Source organism: Theropithecus gelada, chromosome 6 (genome assembly GCF_003255815.1).
Source record: "Theropithecus gelada isolate Dixy chromosome 6, Tgel_1.0, whole genome shotgun sequence".
NCBI classification, from domain to species: domain Eukaryota; kingdom Metazoa; phylum Chordata; class Mammalia; order Primates; family Cercopithecidae; genus Theropithecus; species Theropithecus gelada.
The window spans coordinates 52,168,972-52,184,661 of record NC_037673.1 but is presented as its reverse complement, the minus strand read 5'-3'; the positions used below and the strand labels follow the sequence as shown (position 1 = coordinate 52,184,661).

Sequence of the window (15,690 nt, the reverse complement as noted above, 5' to 3'; positions counted from 1 at the left end):
ATGGACGTAAGGGAAGTGAAGCAGAAGCTCACGCTGCCTGCAGACATCACAAAACGCCAACACCCCGCTTCCCCGAAACAACATTCTTTCACCCTCTCCAACTTTTTTCTGGAACCCCTTAACTTCCCAACGCCCCTGAATGTACACTTTACTTTCTCGTGCTCCTTCCTAAGACAGTAGTGTTTTCTTCCCCAGTACCGAGAAAAAAAAAAAGCAACAACTAGAACTTCTTCCTTACCCTGCCTTGTCTGCAGACCCTGGAGGCCCCTTCCATTTCCCCTTGTCCTTTTCCTTGTCTTTTTTGGTTCCCGCCTCACTGGTCGAGTCGCTCTCGAACACGCTGAACAGCTCATCTCCGAATGCGTCCGCCATCTTTCGGAGCTTTGAGAGCGAATCTCCCTCCTACCCACGATGCCCCGCGACCGAAGACGGTGACGTCTCGTGAAGGTTCAACAGTGGCCCGCAGGAGACAAAAGTAGTCGAGTCGCACGACCAACAAAAATGTTCTCGTGACGCCTTTCTTTTTCCCCGCCGGCTTTCCCTTCCTTTCGGACCAGAAGTGGATAAGCTGCTCAGTGGCTAAAGAGCGAGAGTGGCTCGCGAAGCCTGGCGTGTGGCAGGCAGCTGGCGACTCGAGGAGGCGGAGCCTGCTGAATTCGACCAATTGCGAGGCAGCGGTCGCCCCGGCCCGAGAAGCCCGGATCGAAGCTCAGGGTGGCGGCCCCGGAGCCGGGGAATGTGAAGAGCTCTCGGCTGTGTAGTAGTAACGCCCGGGCCTGGGCCGCGAAGGATCTTCTGCCGCAGCTGCAACATGGGCGGAAAGAACAAGAAACACAAGGCTCCAGCGGCCGCGGTGGTCCGAGCCGCCGTGTCTGCTTCCAGAGCCAAATCTGCAGAGGCTGGAATTGCCGGGGAGGCCCAAAGCAAAAAGCCGGTGTCGAGGCCGGCCCCCGCTGCCGCTGCCAGCGCCAGGGAGCCCCGTATCAAGCAAGGTACGAGGGGTCCCCCAGCCCCTGGCTGTCTGCCCTGAGACCCTGCTGGTTGTCCTGAGGAAAGGACCTTAGAACCCGGGAGGAGCTTCGGGCCCAACATTTCTATCTCCCAACACTCGGGCTGCTAGCTCCCCATGGGGTAGCCTTGTCTTAGATTAAAAGTCGAAGCTCTTTGGGCCTCCAAAATTCTGACAGTAACCCTGTTGCAGCCTGGCATCTCCCTTTTAATTCACACTTTTTCCCCTTCTAAAAACAAAATAATTGCATTAGCTTCTGTTTCAGCAGGGATCCATCCTGAGTACCATCTCAGCTAGCTACACTAATGCAAAGACGAGTACTGAGTGGAGTTCCTGACCTCCTGGTGCCAGCCAGCCCCATTTTCTGTCTGTTCTTCATATCATTTTCAGCAGCAATCTAGTGTCTCTATGCGTTCTGGAAAAATCAGTACTTAATAAAAATTACAGGACATACACACTGGTTACACATTGGTTACGTGTAACCTATTGTAAAATTGTCCGCGCTTGTTTCTGCCGCCGTGTATTTTTGCTTACTGAACAAATTGATTTGACAACTCAAGTTGTAGATGGCCGATTCCTGCTGCAGATGAGCAGGCCACTATTACGGTTGAGCTCAAAAGTTGAACAATTACATGCTGTTGTGTTCTTCTGGGGTTGTTTGCTTGTACTTATTGGAATATTCAAGAAATATTTGCTGAGCATTTTTGTGTATATACGCAAATATTTAGTATGTATCTGATAAGATATGAGGAATCTGATGAGCAAAATAGAGACATCACCTCATGGAGCTTGCCAGTCTAATGTCAGAGATAGGCATTAACTGACAGATAACGCACACAGACATATTTATAGCCTTATAATAGATAAGTGCCACAAAGAAAAGCCTGGGAAGACAGTTTAACAGGGTAATCTAATTTTTCTGGGGATGAGCAGGTATCATGGATAGTGTCTGGAAATGTAACTGTTAAGCTGAGATCAGGAGGATGAAAAGGAGTTAACTCTGTGAAGCATGGCGAAATTAGTATTCCAGGCGGGGATAGTGAACATCATGTGTAAAAATTTTGAGTCAGGAAAGAGCTTAGGGCTCTTGAGGAATTCATAGAACATAAAGCATTGCCAAAGGAGGAAAAGAGATGAGACTGAAAAAGTAGGCAGGTACCAGACCTTTACCTAGAACTGGTGGAAACAGTTATTTGCCTTGCAATTTATTGTAGTGTTTTAGCTACAGAGTTAGTATGCTTGTAATTACAAATACATAGAATTTCTCCCTGACAACTGTGGCAGTTTTACTGTGTGGATCAGCCGCTTTTTTACTTTTCCTTTGTCTTTTGCTGACATTCCTGTGAATTATTTGAACTGATAGTCATTTGTTGTATTCTTTGGCTTCCCTTTCCTCCAGCCCCAAAATGTGACCCTTTCTCAAGGTGTCAATCCTTGACAGTATAGTTCACTCCTAAAGTCCTTCTAGGAGTGTTCATCTATTTCCATTACTTCTATCTTTTCCTTTATAGATGGCCTGTCTTTCAAGCTCAAGTCGGCAATTTATACATTTTCCTAGATCCTCTGACCCTATTTTTTGCAAGCATCTCAAATTTAACAGGGCTAGTACTAAACTACTCTTCTTTCCCCAAACTAACTTTTCCTTCGACTTCCTTGTTTCTGTTTTTCCATATTTCGCTTTGCATTTGTGTAGTTCACACCCTAGTCTAGGTACCTGTGAATTCCTGGAGTACCAACAAAGTCTTTTAATAGGTCTCCATACCTGTGCTCATTTTGCTTCCTCCAGTTGGTCTTGCATATCAACATCAGACTGGTCTTTCAGAAATGCTGCTTTGGTCGTGTAACACTTCTTGTTTTCTTCCATGGCATCCTCACTGACTTTGCAATGAAGTCCAAATCATTTAGCTAGCTTCTAAAACCCTCTTTCTAGCCTTTTAATATTTCCTCTATTCAACTATAGCAAATCTGGTGTGTTTTCATTTCTCCAAATGGAGCTCTTGGCTTTCTTCTTCTTCATATTTATTCTTGCCATGTTTTTCTTCATAGTGTGCAATCTGTCCCTAACATCGTCTACCAAAACCTTAAAATATCCATTTCAGAAATGACAACTCCCTTTTGAATTCTTCCTGCTATTCACAACTGACGTGTCATAGTTGTTTAAATCATTCTTTTTGATAGTTAGGTCTTGCCTTATGATATGTAAAGAATTGTACATTTTATATATCCTACAAAATTACAGGAGGTAGGAACTGTTTTATGGATATGTGTTAACATTTCCCCAGTATCTACTCCAGTGCTGTGCATATTGTCATGAAGAAAATTTCTTGGATAACTGGTAAGGAAAGTTCAAAGGAATTATTAAGACCAAGAAATCAAGAGAAAAAAACTAGAGGTTATCTACTAAATTTGCACATAACTTTTGGGTTTATTTTGGGGTGCTTTTAATATATAGTATAACATATAATAAATCTATTTTGGAGAAAAAAAGTGGAAAAATGCTCAACTCTGTGTAGTTCCTAATGTAGATGTAATGGTTCTACTCTACTTCCATCCCTCCTTATCTTTCCAGTTTGAAGGATTGTACACAGCACAGCTGGTCAAAATTGTCCTCTATCGTAGAGGTACAAAATTACCAAATGGCTTGCACAATTTGGGGTATTCTTACCACTCTTTTTTTTTTTCATTTCATTTGTTCATCAAAGAATTTTTGAAGAGGCCAAATAGGGAGGAGGGTAGGGAGAGGTTCAGTATTAAATAGGATGGTCACGGAAGGAAGGCATCATATAAGAAGGTGACATTTGAGGAAAGGAGGCAGGTAAAGTAGTTACACAGATGACTGGGTAAAGAGCCTTCTGGGGAGAGGGAACAGAAGGGCCTTGAGATGCAAGCCTGGAGTGTTACAGGAATGGCAAGACCTTTCCCCATCTTTCTTTTACTGTCCTCCCCTTTGCCTTTTCTTTTCTTTCTTCTTTCCATTCCTGTGCTTTCGCTTTAGAAGTGCCACTTCATTAGCCTAATTATAATTAAGCTGCTTTATCATGTTATAACTGAGACCAAAATAAGAGGTTCAGTAATTTTTCTCTTCCAACCAAGAGGCTTGTGTTTCTGAAAATTCTTGAACCTAGTTGAGGCTTAAAATTTTAAGAGGGGAATAAGAATGAGGAGTGGATGTCACAAATTTATAAAAGCCATTATAATTTTTTTTTTTAGGGTCACCAAAATAGGAAAAGTGCTATGAGGAACAGAAAATGGTGACTTGGTAAAGATTAAATGAAGAACAGAGGGTCTATTTTGGTTTGGAATAGGAATAGCTTCCCTTTGAAAACATTTAAACTGAGATGATCTGCAGAGTATTTGTGGCAGAGGGAGAAACAAGCCTAAAGACCCTAAGGTGGAAACAAGTTTGACATGTTGTAAGAAGATAGTGCTGTGTGGCTGGAGTGAAGGAAGAAAGTGTTAAAATGTGGCTGGAAGTCTGGGAAGGAGCCAGAGCAAGTGCAATGGGAAGTGGGGGCCGGTGTTGGTATTAAGTAAAGGAGAAACTTTAGCTGGTTTACATTTCAAAATGATTAGTCAGGCGGCCCTGGCGGTATGTACTTCCTCATAGGCCTTAATTGCTCAGACTACATCAGTTCACCCTCATCTATTCTCTTGGCACTCTGCACTTCCCCTTTATTACTCATTTGAGTAATTAGTTGCTTACTAATTATATTACTGTTCCAGATTATAAGCCCCATGAGGACAGGGACTGGATCTGTTTACCACCAGAGTCCCTGTTTTGGTACCTTGCTTGATTAACCATTCTGCAGGTGTACACACTGTTGATCAGAAGGGAATCAGAGTGCTAACAACTCAAAGTGAATGTCTTAGTCATAGTGGGTCATTAGCATTGTTTTTTCCTTTAAAATACAGTATAAAAAGAATATGTAGCAAAAGAAAAGAATATTGGGCAATAAGAAACTGATTCTAGTTGATTTTTTTTTTTAATTAGCTGAGTCATTTTGAGGAAATCAGTTTGTCTATGCTTCAACTTTAATGTAATAAATATTTTTGAGAGCCAGCTATATATGTTGCATCGTCCCATGACCTTTCATTTATAAATTTGGAATTCATAATACTTTGCCTTGGAGATACTGCATACTAACATCCTTACTTCCAGTCAGATTTCCAGTAACTTCCACCATCTTTAACACAAAATCAAAAATTGTAAAAATCTCCAGGCAATAAGGAAAGTAGCTGTCATAAATCTTATGCACTTTACTTGGCAAAAGTGAATGTGGCCCAGTGAATGTTCCTTGATTTCTCTGATCATTTTTCAGAAATTCAGCTCTTTTATTTACCCTCTGGAAGTTTGCAGTATAAGCCCATTTCAAGGAAGTGATACAGTTGAAACTCTTAGGTGAATTGTGTGGAGGAGACAAATGAGAATTTACTTTAATCTTTTCAACTGGGTAAATTAAAAACCAACCAGTTTGTTTTTTTGTTTTTGTTTTTGAGATAGGGTCACTCTGTCGTCCAGTGGGTCACTACAACCTCTGCCTCCCAGGCTCAAGCAATCCTCCCATCTCAGCCTCCCAAGTAGCTGGGATTACAGGCACAAGCCACCACACCTAGCTAATTTTTTTGTATTTTTTGTGGAGATGGGGTTTCACCATGTTGCCCAGGCTGGCATTTTTAAAGGAATTTACAGTCTTACTCTTGTCAGTAACACATCAACTTTGAACTGTTTCTCTGTGTAATCTTCGTAACGGACTGCTCATCTATCTGTAACTTTTTAAAAGGGTTATAAATGGGGTCTCTTGATGCATTTGGGGACCTCTAAAACTGCATGGTAAATTTGTTCACAAGCTTACTATAATTGATAAGATCCCCTAGGAATAGTTAAAGACTACTAAATATATACTCTCCTTTATGACCGTTGACATGAATTTATGAGAGAGATTGCTAGAATTAAGGTAAAGTTTGAGACTAGAAGATAAGGAAACTAACAATACTATACCAGAGTTGTTATTATCTTTTTACATATGCCAGGTAGCTTTGGGTACCTCCGACATAACTATAGCACAGCACTAATTCAGAGAACCACAAATGTTTCTCTTTCAGACTGCCCACATGTACAAGTTAATTTCAAGTAGTTATTCTCAAAAACTTTTATTCTTTTAAAATATCTAATTATATTAGCTACCATCTTAAAACGAAGAACTTAATGTAACCCAGCAGAGAGTAAAGTCTTTGACTTTAAAATCATAAGAACATTTAATGTTTAAATGTCTTCAAAGTAGAAAAAATACTTTTTTTATTTTAAGGTGTATAAAAACCATGCAAGTAGATTTATGATTCTGGAATCATTCTCTTTTTATTTATTTATTTATTTTTTGAAATGGAGTTTCACTCTTGTTGCCCAGGCTGGAGTGCAATGGCGCAATCTCGGCTCACTGCCACCTCCACCTTCTAAGTTCAAGCGATTCTCCTGCCTCAGCCTCCCAAGTAGCTGGGATTAGAGGCATGCGCCACCACGCCAGGCTGATTTTGTATTTTTAGTAGAGATGGGGTTTCTCCATGTTGGTCAGGCTGGTCTCGAACTCCCAATCTCAGGTGATCCACCCACCTTGGCCTCCCAAAGTGTTGGGATTACAGGCGTGAGCCACCACACCTGGCCTGGGATCATCCTTATACAGCAGTGGTTCTCCAAGTGTGCTCAGTAGGTCCTAAGGAACCTGAGACTTGTTTGCCAAGGGCTCCATGAAGTGAAAACTATTTTCATAATAATTCTGAGATGTTATTTGCCGTTTTTCATGCTCATTTTCTCATGATTATGCAGTGAGGTTGTCCAGTGGCTACATGATGTGTAATGTTACAGCAGATTGAATGCAGAAGCCAGATGTTATGAACTGAATGTCTGTGTCCTCCAGAAATTCGTGTGTTTTTCAACATACCCACAGTGTGGCTATAATTGGAGATAAGGACTGTAAGGAAGTACTAAGGTTAAATGAGATCATAGGGATGGGGCCCTGATCCAACAGGATTAGTGTCCTTATGAGATACCTAAAAGAGCTCAGTTTCTCTGAGTAAGCACAGAGAAAAAAAGCCATCTGAACATATAGCAAGATGGTGGCCACCTACATGCCAAGAGAAGAGGCTTCGGAATGAAACCTACCTTGCTGATACCTTAATCTTGGACTTCCCAACCTCCAAAACTATGAGAAATAAATTTCTGATGGTAAAGCCATCCAGCAGTCTGTAGTATTTTGTTGTGGCACTCTGAGCAGACTAAGATACCAGGTATTAAAGAGATTTGCAAAAATGGAAATTTTTTTTGTCTTGAAAAATATAGTCATTTCATCAAAAGCATCATTTATATTTACGTAACGGGTTTATTTTTATTAATATTATTGTTTTGTTGAGGTTCTTTTGTTTGTTTTTTTGAGACAGAGTCTCGCTCTGTCGCCCAGGCTGGAGTGCAGTGGTGCAGTCTCGGCTCACTGCAACCTCCGTCTCCTGGGTTAAAGCAGTTCTCCTGCCTCAGCTTCCCAAGTAGCTGGGATTACAGGCATGCATCACCAGGCCCAGCTAATTTTTGTATTTTTAGTAGAGATGGGGTTTTGCCATGTTGGCCAGGCTGGTCTCAAACTCCTGACCCCATGTGATCTGCCTGCCTCAGCCTCCCGAAGTGCTGGGATTACAGGCATGAGCCACCACACCTGGCCTATTATTATTATTATTAGAGACAGGGTCTCACTCTGTCGCCCAGGCTGGAGTGCAGTGTTGCAGTCACAGCTTACTGCAGCCACTACTGTAGCCTTGAACTCCTGAGTTCAAGCAGTTTTCCTGCCTCAGCCTCTGGGACTTCAGACATGCTACCACGGCTGGATAACTTTTGTAGAGGCAAGGTCTCACTATGTTGCCCAGACTGGTCTCAAACTCCTGGGCTCAAGGGATACTCCCACCTCAGCCTCCCAAAGTGCTGGGATTACAGGCATGAGCCACTGCACCTGGCCAGATTTATTATTTTCAGTGAATGAATGAATATTTTAAAATTTCCCTTTTAATTTATAATATGCTAAGTATCAACAGACATAACCCACATAAACAAAAACTATTTGGATCCTCAGTAATTTTTAAGAGAGTAAGGGGTCATGAGACCAAAAGTTTGAAAATAATGTGTATTGCTTCCTGGTTACTCATTGTTAGAGGATTGAGACTAGACAGCATTTCTGTTCACTGGAACAGACTTGGCAACTGTAGTGGGTTGAGTGAGTAGTGTCCCCCCAAATATTCATGTCCACCTGGAACCTCAGAATGTGACCTCGTTTGGAAATAAGCTCTACATATCTATGGAGCTTGAGATGAAATTATACTAGATTTAGGATGATCCCTAAATCCAATGATGAGTGTCAAGAGAAAGGAGAGGGAAATTTGGACCCAGAGATAGGGAAGAAGGCCGTGTGAAGGAGGAGGCAGAGACTGGTGTTATGCTGCCACCAGAAGCTGGAAGAGGGAAGGAAGGATTCTTACCTAGAGCCTTCAGAGAGAGTATGGTCCTGCTCACACCATGATTTTGGACTTCTGGCTTCCAGAATTGTGAGAGAATAAATTTCTGTTGTATTTAGCCATCAAGTTTGTGGTAATTTGTTATGGCAGCCCTAGGAAACTATAGCAACCCTGGACTTCAAGGAGATAAGATGATAGAAACTCCCACCTCCCTTTTCACTTAGCATACCACCTTCAAGAAAGAGTGCTTTTTCTTTAAAATTGTCCATCTACTCTGCCAACCATCATATCTTCTGAGAAGTTTTGCCTCAGCTGAGTGCTAGGAGAAAAGCATCAGACTAAAAGATCGGAGGATAAAGAGAGATTTAACCTAAAAGATATGTAGGCATTTGCATTTTATGAGAAACTGATTAACATGGAGGAATGCTAATTGGCAAAATGTTTAAAATTTAGAGAGGATATTGCTAGCTACTAGATTGAGTTATTTGGTGAAGTATTGGGGGGGAAAAGCTGAAATCAAATATTTAATATTTAGCATTCTTTAGAGGAAAATTAAAATAATGTAATAGATATTAATCATTAAATTGCCTTGTCTATTTGTTTGTGTTATTTACAGGTCCAAAAATTTATAGTTTTAATTCTGCAAATGATTCTAGTGGTCCTGCAAATCTGGATAAATCTGTTTTGAAAGTAAGTAACCAAGGTTTTGAGTCATTTCCAGAAATGTTCCCCCCTTTTTTCCCCAAAAAAAGATGTATCCTTAAATGTAAGAAAATGATGGAGTGTTTTAAATTTTTGTAAATAGTACTCTAAGAGCTAATCTCTACTAAAAAGAAGTAAATCATACACATATGTTGAGAGACTGTAAGAAATGAAGAAAGGTCTGGTTAAGATCTAAACTTCTAAGCATGGCATATACATTTTTTCAGGTCTGTCTTAGAATACCTTTTCATCCTCCTCTCTACTACTCTGATCTTTATTTAATATTTTAGTTCATGGGACATCTCATGAATATCTCTTTTGTTCTTCTAAATCTGTGATTTTACAACTTCAAGCTTTTACCCATGTACTCTCTGCCTAGAGTGCCCTTATTTCCCGTTTTTATTTGTCAACCTCTGTGACCTCTGTGAAGTCCTTTATAACTCATCAAGTTGATTTTCTTGGTAATTCTGCTATTACTTGATATATCATTTTTGAGAATTGGCATGCTGGGTTATAATTTGTCTCTTTATATATATTTTTTGGGCTAGACTGCGAATTTCTGAATTATATTTTTGGGCTTAGTTTATAGTAGGCATTTAGTTAAAAAAGTAATAAATGGAAGATATTTTTGTAAGTAGATGCTTGTGTATTTTTAGGTCAAAAATAACAACAGAAAATAAAATGCCTAGTAGGAAAAAGTAGGAATCAAAGTCTAGAAGCCAAAAGAATTTGTGTAGCTTCTTATTATATATTTAGTTTTCAGTTTTACTTGTTATACCTCTTTTTAGTGTAGCATTCATTCTTTTAGGTTGTGTGCTTGCGCTGGTTTACATTAAGGCAGATTTCTGGGCTCCCTACAAGAATTCTGATTCAGTATGTTTGGGATAGAGCTTAGGAATCTGTCTTTGTGACAGCAACCCAAGGGTAGTCCAAGGACAATGTCTTGTGACATTGCCCTTGAGAGGCTTTTTCTTGCCATGTGTTATCTTGTTGCTTTTTTCATGCCACATTTTTTCTTAAAGAAATGATAGGAATGTGGTCAAATGGGTGGTAGTCCAAAAAATGATAATTACTGTATCTGATTTTAGCTGAAATTTTGGGGTTGGTTGGCAGGAATATAGAAAACTGTATGATAAGCTTTTAATTTTTTAATAATTTAGCTTCTAAATGATATGACCTTTTTGGCCTTAACAGGTGGTAATTAATAACAAACTAGAGCAAAGAATTATTGGAGTGATCAATGAGCATAAAAAGCAAAATAATGACAAAGGAATGATTTCTGGAAGACTTACTGCCAAAAAATTGCAGGTATTTTGCAAACTTTTTTAACTTCCTTAGTTTTAGTGAAGCATTTTTAGACAGCTCCTCATGTGAGATAAAAAATAGCTTTACAACTTCCATTGAGATTTTATGTAGATCATGTCCATCTCTTAGAGAAGGAATTGTGCACACATTAAATCAAGGAGGTGCAAGTGCACACATTAAAATGGTGATATGAAAATTAAGGTATATCCCCAGAATTATACTATTTAGCACCTACTATGTTAGATTCTGTGCTGGGCACTTTGTTTACATTTTCTCTGACACAACAGTCCTATGAGGTAGATGTATTTGGTCCCATTTTTTCAAGTGAAAGAATTGAGGCTTGCAAAGATGACATAAATGATACTGTAAGGTTACTAGTAAACAGGGTCTGGATTTGAACCCAGCTCTGCCTAACCATAATGATTATGCTTTAGAAAGTATGTTAAAATGCTTTATCTTTATGTATAAAGATATTCACTGAACCACAGCTTGTAATAAACAAAAAAAAATATGCTAAGTGTTCAGCCATAGAAAAATATAAAATTAAATTAGGATATGTCCACCCAGTGGAATGTTATGTAACTATTCAAAGCGATGATGCAGAGTTTCTACTAACTTTGGAAGGTGCTTATGTTATATTATAATGTTAAGTGAAATCTATTTTTACAAAATCATGGAAAAATGACTAAAAGAAATGTACTACATTTAGTATCTTTGGACAGTGAAAATATGAATAATTTCTCGTGGTTCTCTTTTTTAAAGATCTCTGGTTTCCAAATTCTTAATTCAATAAACACATTTCATTTTTAACTGAGAAAAAAAAGATTGTTTTGAAATTATAATTTGTGTCAAAGTTTCTGGTTTAAAATGAATGGAATAGTTAGTAATATAGGAAGGGAACTGACAAATGTGACTTTTTTAATATTTGCTTGTCATAGGATTTATACATGGCTTTACAAGCATTTTCATTTAAGACAAAGGACATTGAAGATGCCATGACCAATACACTCTTATGTGGAGGTGACCTTCATTCTGCCTTGGATTGGCTCTGTTTAAACCTTTCAGATGGTAAACAGTATCATTAAATTCTTTCAGTTTCTAAAACCTTTTGAAGTCGTTTTGGTATTTGTATCAACCTTTTGGCTCATACTCATATTTTTTCACTGTCATAATTATTTACTTTTAAAGTGTTCTTACCTTCTGTTCTTTTCAGGATATTTTCCTTAGAGATTGTGACCTATGCAAGAAAATACTATGTTTTGTGTTCAGTTGTTGATTGATATTTTGCTATGTCCTTAATACAAGGTTTGCGTGTCTCCTGGTTTTTGGTTTAGAAATTAAGACTGTCAGCCGGGCACAGTGGCTTAGGCCTGTAATCCCAGCACTTCGGGAGGCCGAGGCAGGTGGATCACCTGAGGTCGGGAGTTCGAGACCAGCCTGACCAACATGGAGAAACCCCGTCTCTACTAAAAATACAAAATTAGCTGAGCGTGGTGGCACATGCCTATAATCCCAGCTACTAGGGAGGCTGAGGCAGGAGAATTGCTTGAACCTGGGAGGTGGAGGTTGCAGTGAGCTGAGATCGTGCCATTGCACTCCAGCCTGGGTAACAAGAGTGAAACTCTGTCTCAAAAAAAAAAAAGAAATTAGGACTGTCCTTGGATATATAGTATTTTATTAAGCAGAGGATCATGATTGTAATCTTTGGCAACAATTTGGAGTGCAAATGGCTTGTGGTGACTAAGGATACTACCACATGCTATGGCAGACAGCCAAAGAGTGGGAAGGATTAAGATCTTATGACAATTTAGGAGCCTAACTTTGAGAGTGAAATAATGACCAAATAGAAGAGGGTTAGCTATCATCTGATGAATATGTTCACTTCTAGTTTGACAAATAAAACCAGGTTCATCTTAGGATTTCTGTTCTTAGGAGATGAAGGAATAGAAGAAAATTAGGTGCTCTGAGTCTAGACAAGGTTTACAAATGCTTAACAAATATTTGTGTGTTTTATGTATCATATGCCTGTTTATTTTCAGCGTCGTTTCTTTTATTTTAAGATGCACTTCCTGAAGGATTCAGTCAGGAATTTGAAGAGCAACAACCTAAAAGTAGGCCTAAATTTCAGTCTCCTGAAATACAAGCCACTATTTCACCTCCATTGCAACCTAAAACCAAAAAACATGAAGAAGACCCTAAGATTAAGGTAATTTAAGAATTAAGCATTTAAAGTTGTGTAAAATCAGAATGGAGCACATGTAACTGTTCAAAGAGTATAAATATTAGGTTTCTGTAACATTTTTACTTCTTACAAATAACTAATTGGTTTGCCAGACTTTTCTATCACTGTCTGTTTTAGTTATCATTATATAACAAACCACCCCAAAATGTAGTGGCTTAAACCAACTATTGTTTCTCATGATTCTGCAGTCTGTGCTGGGCTCAACAAGGTGGTTCTTCTGTTCCAGGAAGAATCTTCCAGGGCTGGGACATCCAAAGTGGCTTCTTCACTCCCATGACTAAGCTGGAGGCTAGCCAGGCATCCCTCTGTCTACGTGTTTTTTCTACATGACTAGCTTGGGTTTCCTCACATATAGTGGTCTTAGGGTGGCTGGACTTCTTATGGCATCTGGCTTCCAAGAATATTTTAAGACAATAAGCCAAAATGTACAAATTCTTATTAAGCTCCTGCTTTATCATTCTTGCTAATGTCCCATTGACTGAAGCAAGTCACATGACCAAGCCCAGAGTCTGTGGAAGAAAATCACAGATGAATGTGAATAATGGGACTGTAATTCATTAAGGCATTACACTTAAATACTCTGCATATTGTAAAATGTCTATGGAAAAAATAATCCTCATAAAACCAGTGTTTTTAAGGAATAACAGTAGTTTTTAACAGTTCTCATTTCATTCTTTTTTACCACTTTATGTAAATATATTCTTTGGATTTTGCAATTGTAAATTTCTTAATGTTGAGGTCAATTTATTTGTCCTTCACTGAGCAATAAAGAATAACAGCTTATATATGTCTGCTGTTTTTGAGTGTGAGGAAATTGTAAAAGCAGTGACAAGATAGTTTTGACACCTTTTTCTAACTTTGGTTTTTCAGATATTTGTTTTCTCTTTCTAGCCAAAAAAGGAAGAAAAAAATACGGAAGTAAATATGAAAGAGTGGATTTTACGATATGCTGAACAACAAAATGAAGAAGAAAAGAATGAGAATTCTAAAAGTTTAGAAGAGGAGGAAAAATTTGACCCTGTGAGTAGAAATTTGTATTAGGCTTCTAACTGGATGTTCCTAAGTAAGATATATTTACTTTTCTGAGCCTTAGTTTCCTCATTTGTAAATTGGAAATGTACCTCTAAAGGGCTGATGTGAAGATTAAATAAAATAACACTTAGGTAAAAACTTAGCAGAAAGTTAACTGCTCAAAAGATGTTAATTACATTTCTCATGTTTAAAGAGATAATCATCAAATATTTTAAAATGATTTTTATGAGTAAGGAGCATGCTAAATTCTTTAGGTAATATTAAAAAGGCACATTCCTTTACAGAAGTTCATGGTTGAGAGAGAATAACATAGACATCATATGGTAAGATAGAAACATAAGGCAGAAAATATACTAAGTCAAAAAAGCAAGGTATGGGAAATACTGTAATATATATATCTGACAAAGGACTTCTATACATAATTATATAAAGAAGCTTTAAAAATAGACACCTCACAAAAGTAGATTAAATTAGAGAAATGAAAATGAAAACTTAAATGAGATACCACTATATATCCATCAGAATGGCTAAAACTAAAAAGATCAGTAGTACTAAATGTTAGGAGGAATGTAGAGCAACTGGAATACTCATATTGCTAATGGGAATGTAAAGCTAATGGAAATGTAAAATGGTACAGCCACTTAGAAAAACTCATCCTTTCTCATAAAGTTAAACAAATACTTGTCATGTGACCCAACAATTTTATTTCCAGGTATTAAGAAAAATTAAAGGCCGGGCGTGGTGGCTCAAGCCTGTAATCCCAGCACTTTGGGAGGCCGAGACAGGCGGATCACGAGGTCAGGAGATCGAGACCAGCCTGGCTAACACGGTGAAACCCCGTCTCTACCAAAAAAATACAAAAAAAACTAGCCGGGCGAGGTGGCGGGCGCCTGTAGTCCCAGCTACTCGGGAGGCTGAGGCAGGAGAATGGTGTAGACCCGGGAGGCGGAGCTTGCAGCGAGCTGAGATACGGCCACTGCACTCCAGCCTGGGCGACAGAGCAAGACTCCGTCTCAAAAAAAAAAAAAAAAAAAAAAATTAAAACATTTCTTCAGAGACTTGTACACAAATGTTCATAGCAGCTTTATTTGTATTAGGCAAACACTGCAAACAGCCCATATGTCTGTCAACAGGCAAATGGTAGATGTTGCAGAACAGCATGTGTAATCTGATGAATTCGTTTGTGTAAAAGAGAAAATACATATAGCTACGTATTTGCTTTTTTACATAAGCAAAGAAAACATCTGGGAAGAGACACAAGAAGCTGTTACTGGTGATTAGGACCAGGGTGGTATAGTGGGATGGAGAATTCTTCTTTATATTTTTCTGTATATCTAAGTTTTTTAAAACCTTGTTCCTGTATTAAACTAATATAAGTGAAATATTTAGGGAAGTATAAGTCTACTTTGAGATTTGGAGAAAGAAGAGGTCTCTTCTGATTGGAGCATTAAGTCAAGACTTCAAAGAGATGGGACCTAAAGGATGCGCAGAGTTCAGACAGGCAAAGAAAGATGGGAAGATGGCCCACATGTGTGAAATACTGTGAACAAGGGTACAGATGTGGAATTGTACAAGGAGCCTTTCAGTAATAAAAAATGGATGAGCATATGTAGAGATAAGATGTACAGATGAGTACTGGTAGATAGGAGTAAACAGGTGAGTTCACCTGAGACTGGAAGATTTCGATGTCCAGAAGGTGATTTTGACACTTTTCCTTGAAAGTAAAGAGCCACTACAGATTTAGGGGCAGGTGACTGACAAGAAGAATGATATTTTAGGTCAAGCTTAGTAGTAGTCGAGGTGGTTTGGAATACTGAGTGATGTTTAGGGCAATTTGGAAAGTGTAGGGAGGCCATTATAGTAGCTATTGCACTTGCTCAGGTATGAGATAATAAAGGCTCATAGCAGT

At 38.8% G+C, this 15,690-nt stretch overlaps 2 protein-coding genes across 5 annotated transcripts in view; one reads left to right on the top strand and one right to left on the bottom strand.

Moving 5' to 3' along the window:
• MTREX (Mtr4 exosome RNA helicase) overlaps nucleotides 1–650 on the bottom strand; it is a 124,677-nt gene extending 124,027 nt beyond the window's left edge. Inside the window, exon 1 of one of the 2 annotated variants that reach the window (XM_025389049.1) lies at nucleotides 239–650. In XM_025389049.1, coding sequence (XP_025244834.1) covers nucleotides 239–372 — 134 coding nt within the window. In that variant the 5' untranslated portion in view covers nucleotides 373–650. The remainder of the gene's footprint in view (nucleotides 1–238) is intronic. The other variant, XM_025389050.1, reaches the window with a different exon arrangement.
• Nucleotides 651–662: 12 nt separating this feature from the next.
• The window catches only part of DHX29 (DExH-box helicase 29), a 54,427-nt gene continuing 39,399 nt past the window's right edge, over nucleotides 663–15,690 (top strand). For all 3 annotated transcript variants that reach the window (XR_003119956.1, XM_025389047.1, XM_025389048.1), the window contains exons 1-6: nucleotides 663–992; nucleotides 9,117–9,190; nucleotides 10,397–10,510; nucleotides 11,446–11,575; nucleotides 12,568–12,713; nucleotides 13,641–13,769. Coding sequence is in view for 2 of the 3 variants with exons in the window: in XM_025389047.1 (XP_025244832.1) it covers nucleotides 812–992; nucleotides 9,117–9,190; nucleotides 10,397–10,510; nucleotides 11,446–11,575; nucleotides 12,568–12,713; nucleotides 13,641–13,769 (774 nt within the window). In the remaining variant the exon portion in view is untranslated. The remainder of the gene's footprint in view (nucleotides 993–9,116; nucleotides 9,191–10,396; nucleotides 10,511–11,445; nucleotides 11,576–12,567; nucleotides 12,714–13,640; nucleotides 13,770–15,690) is intronic.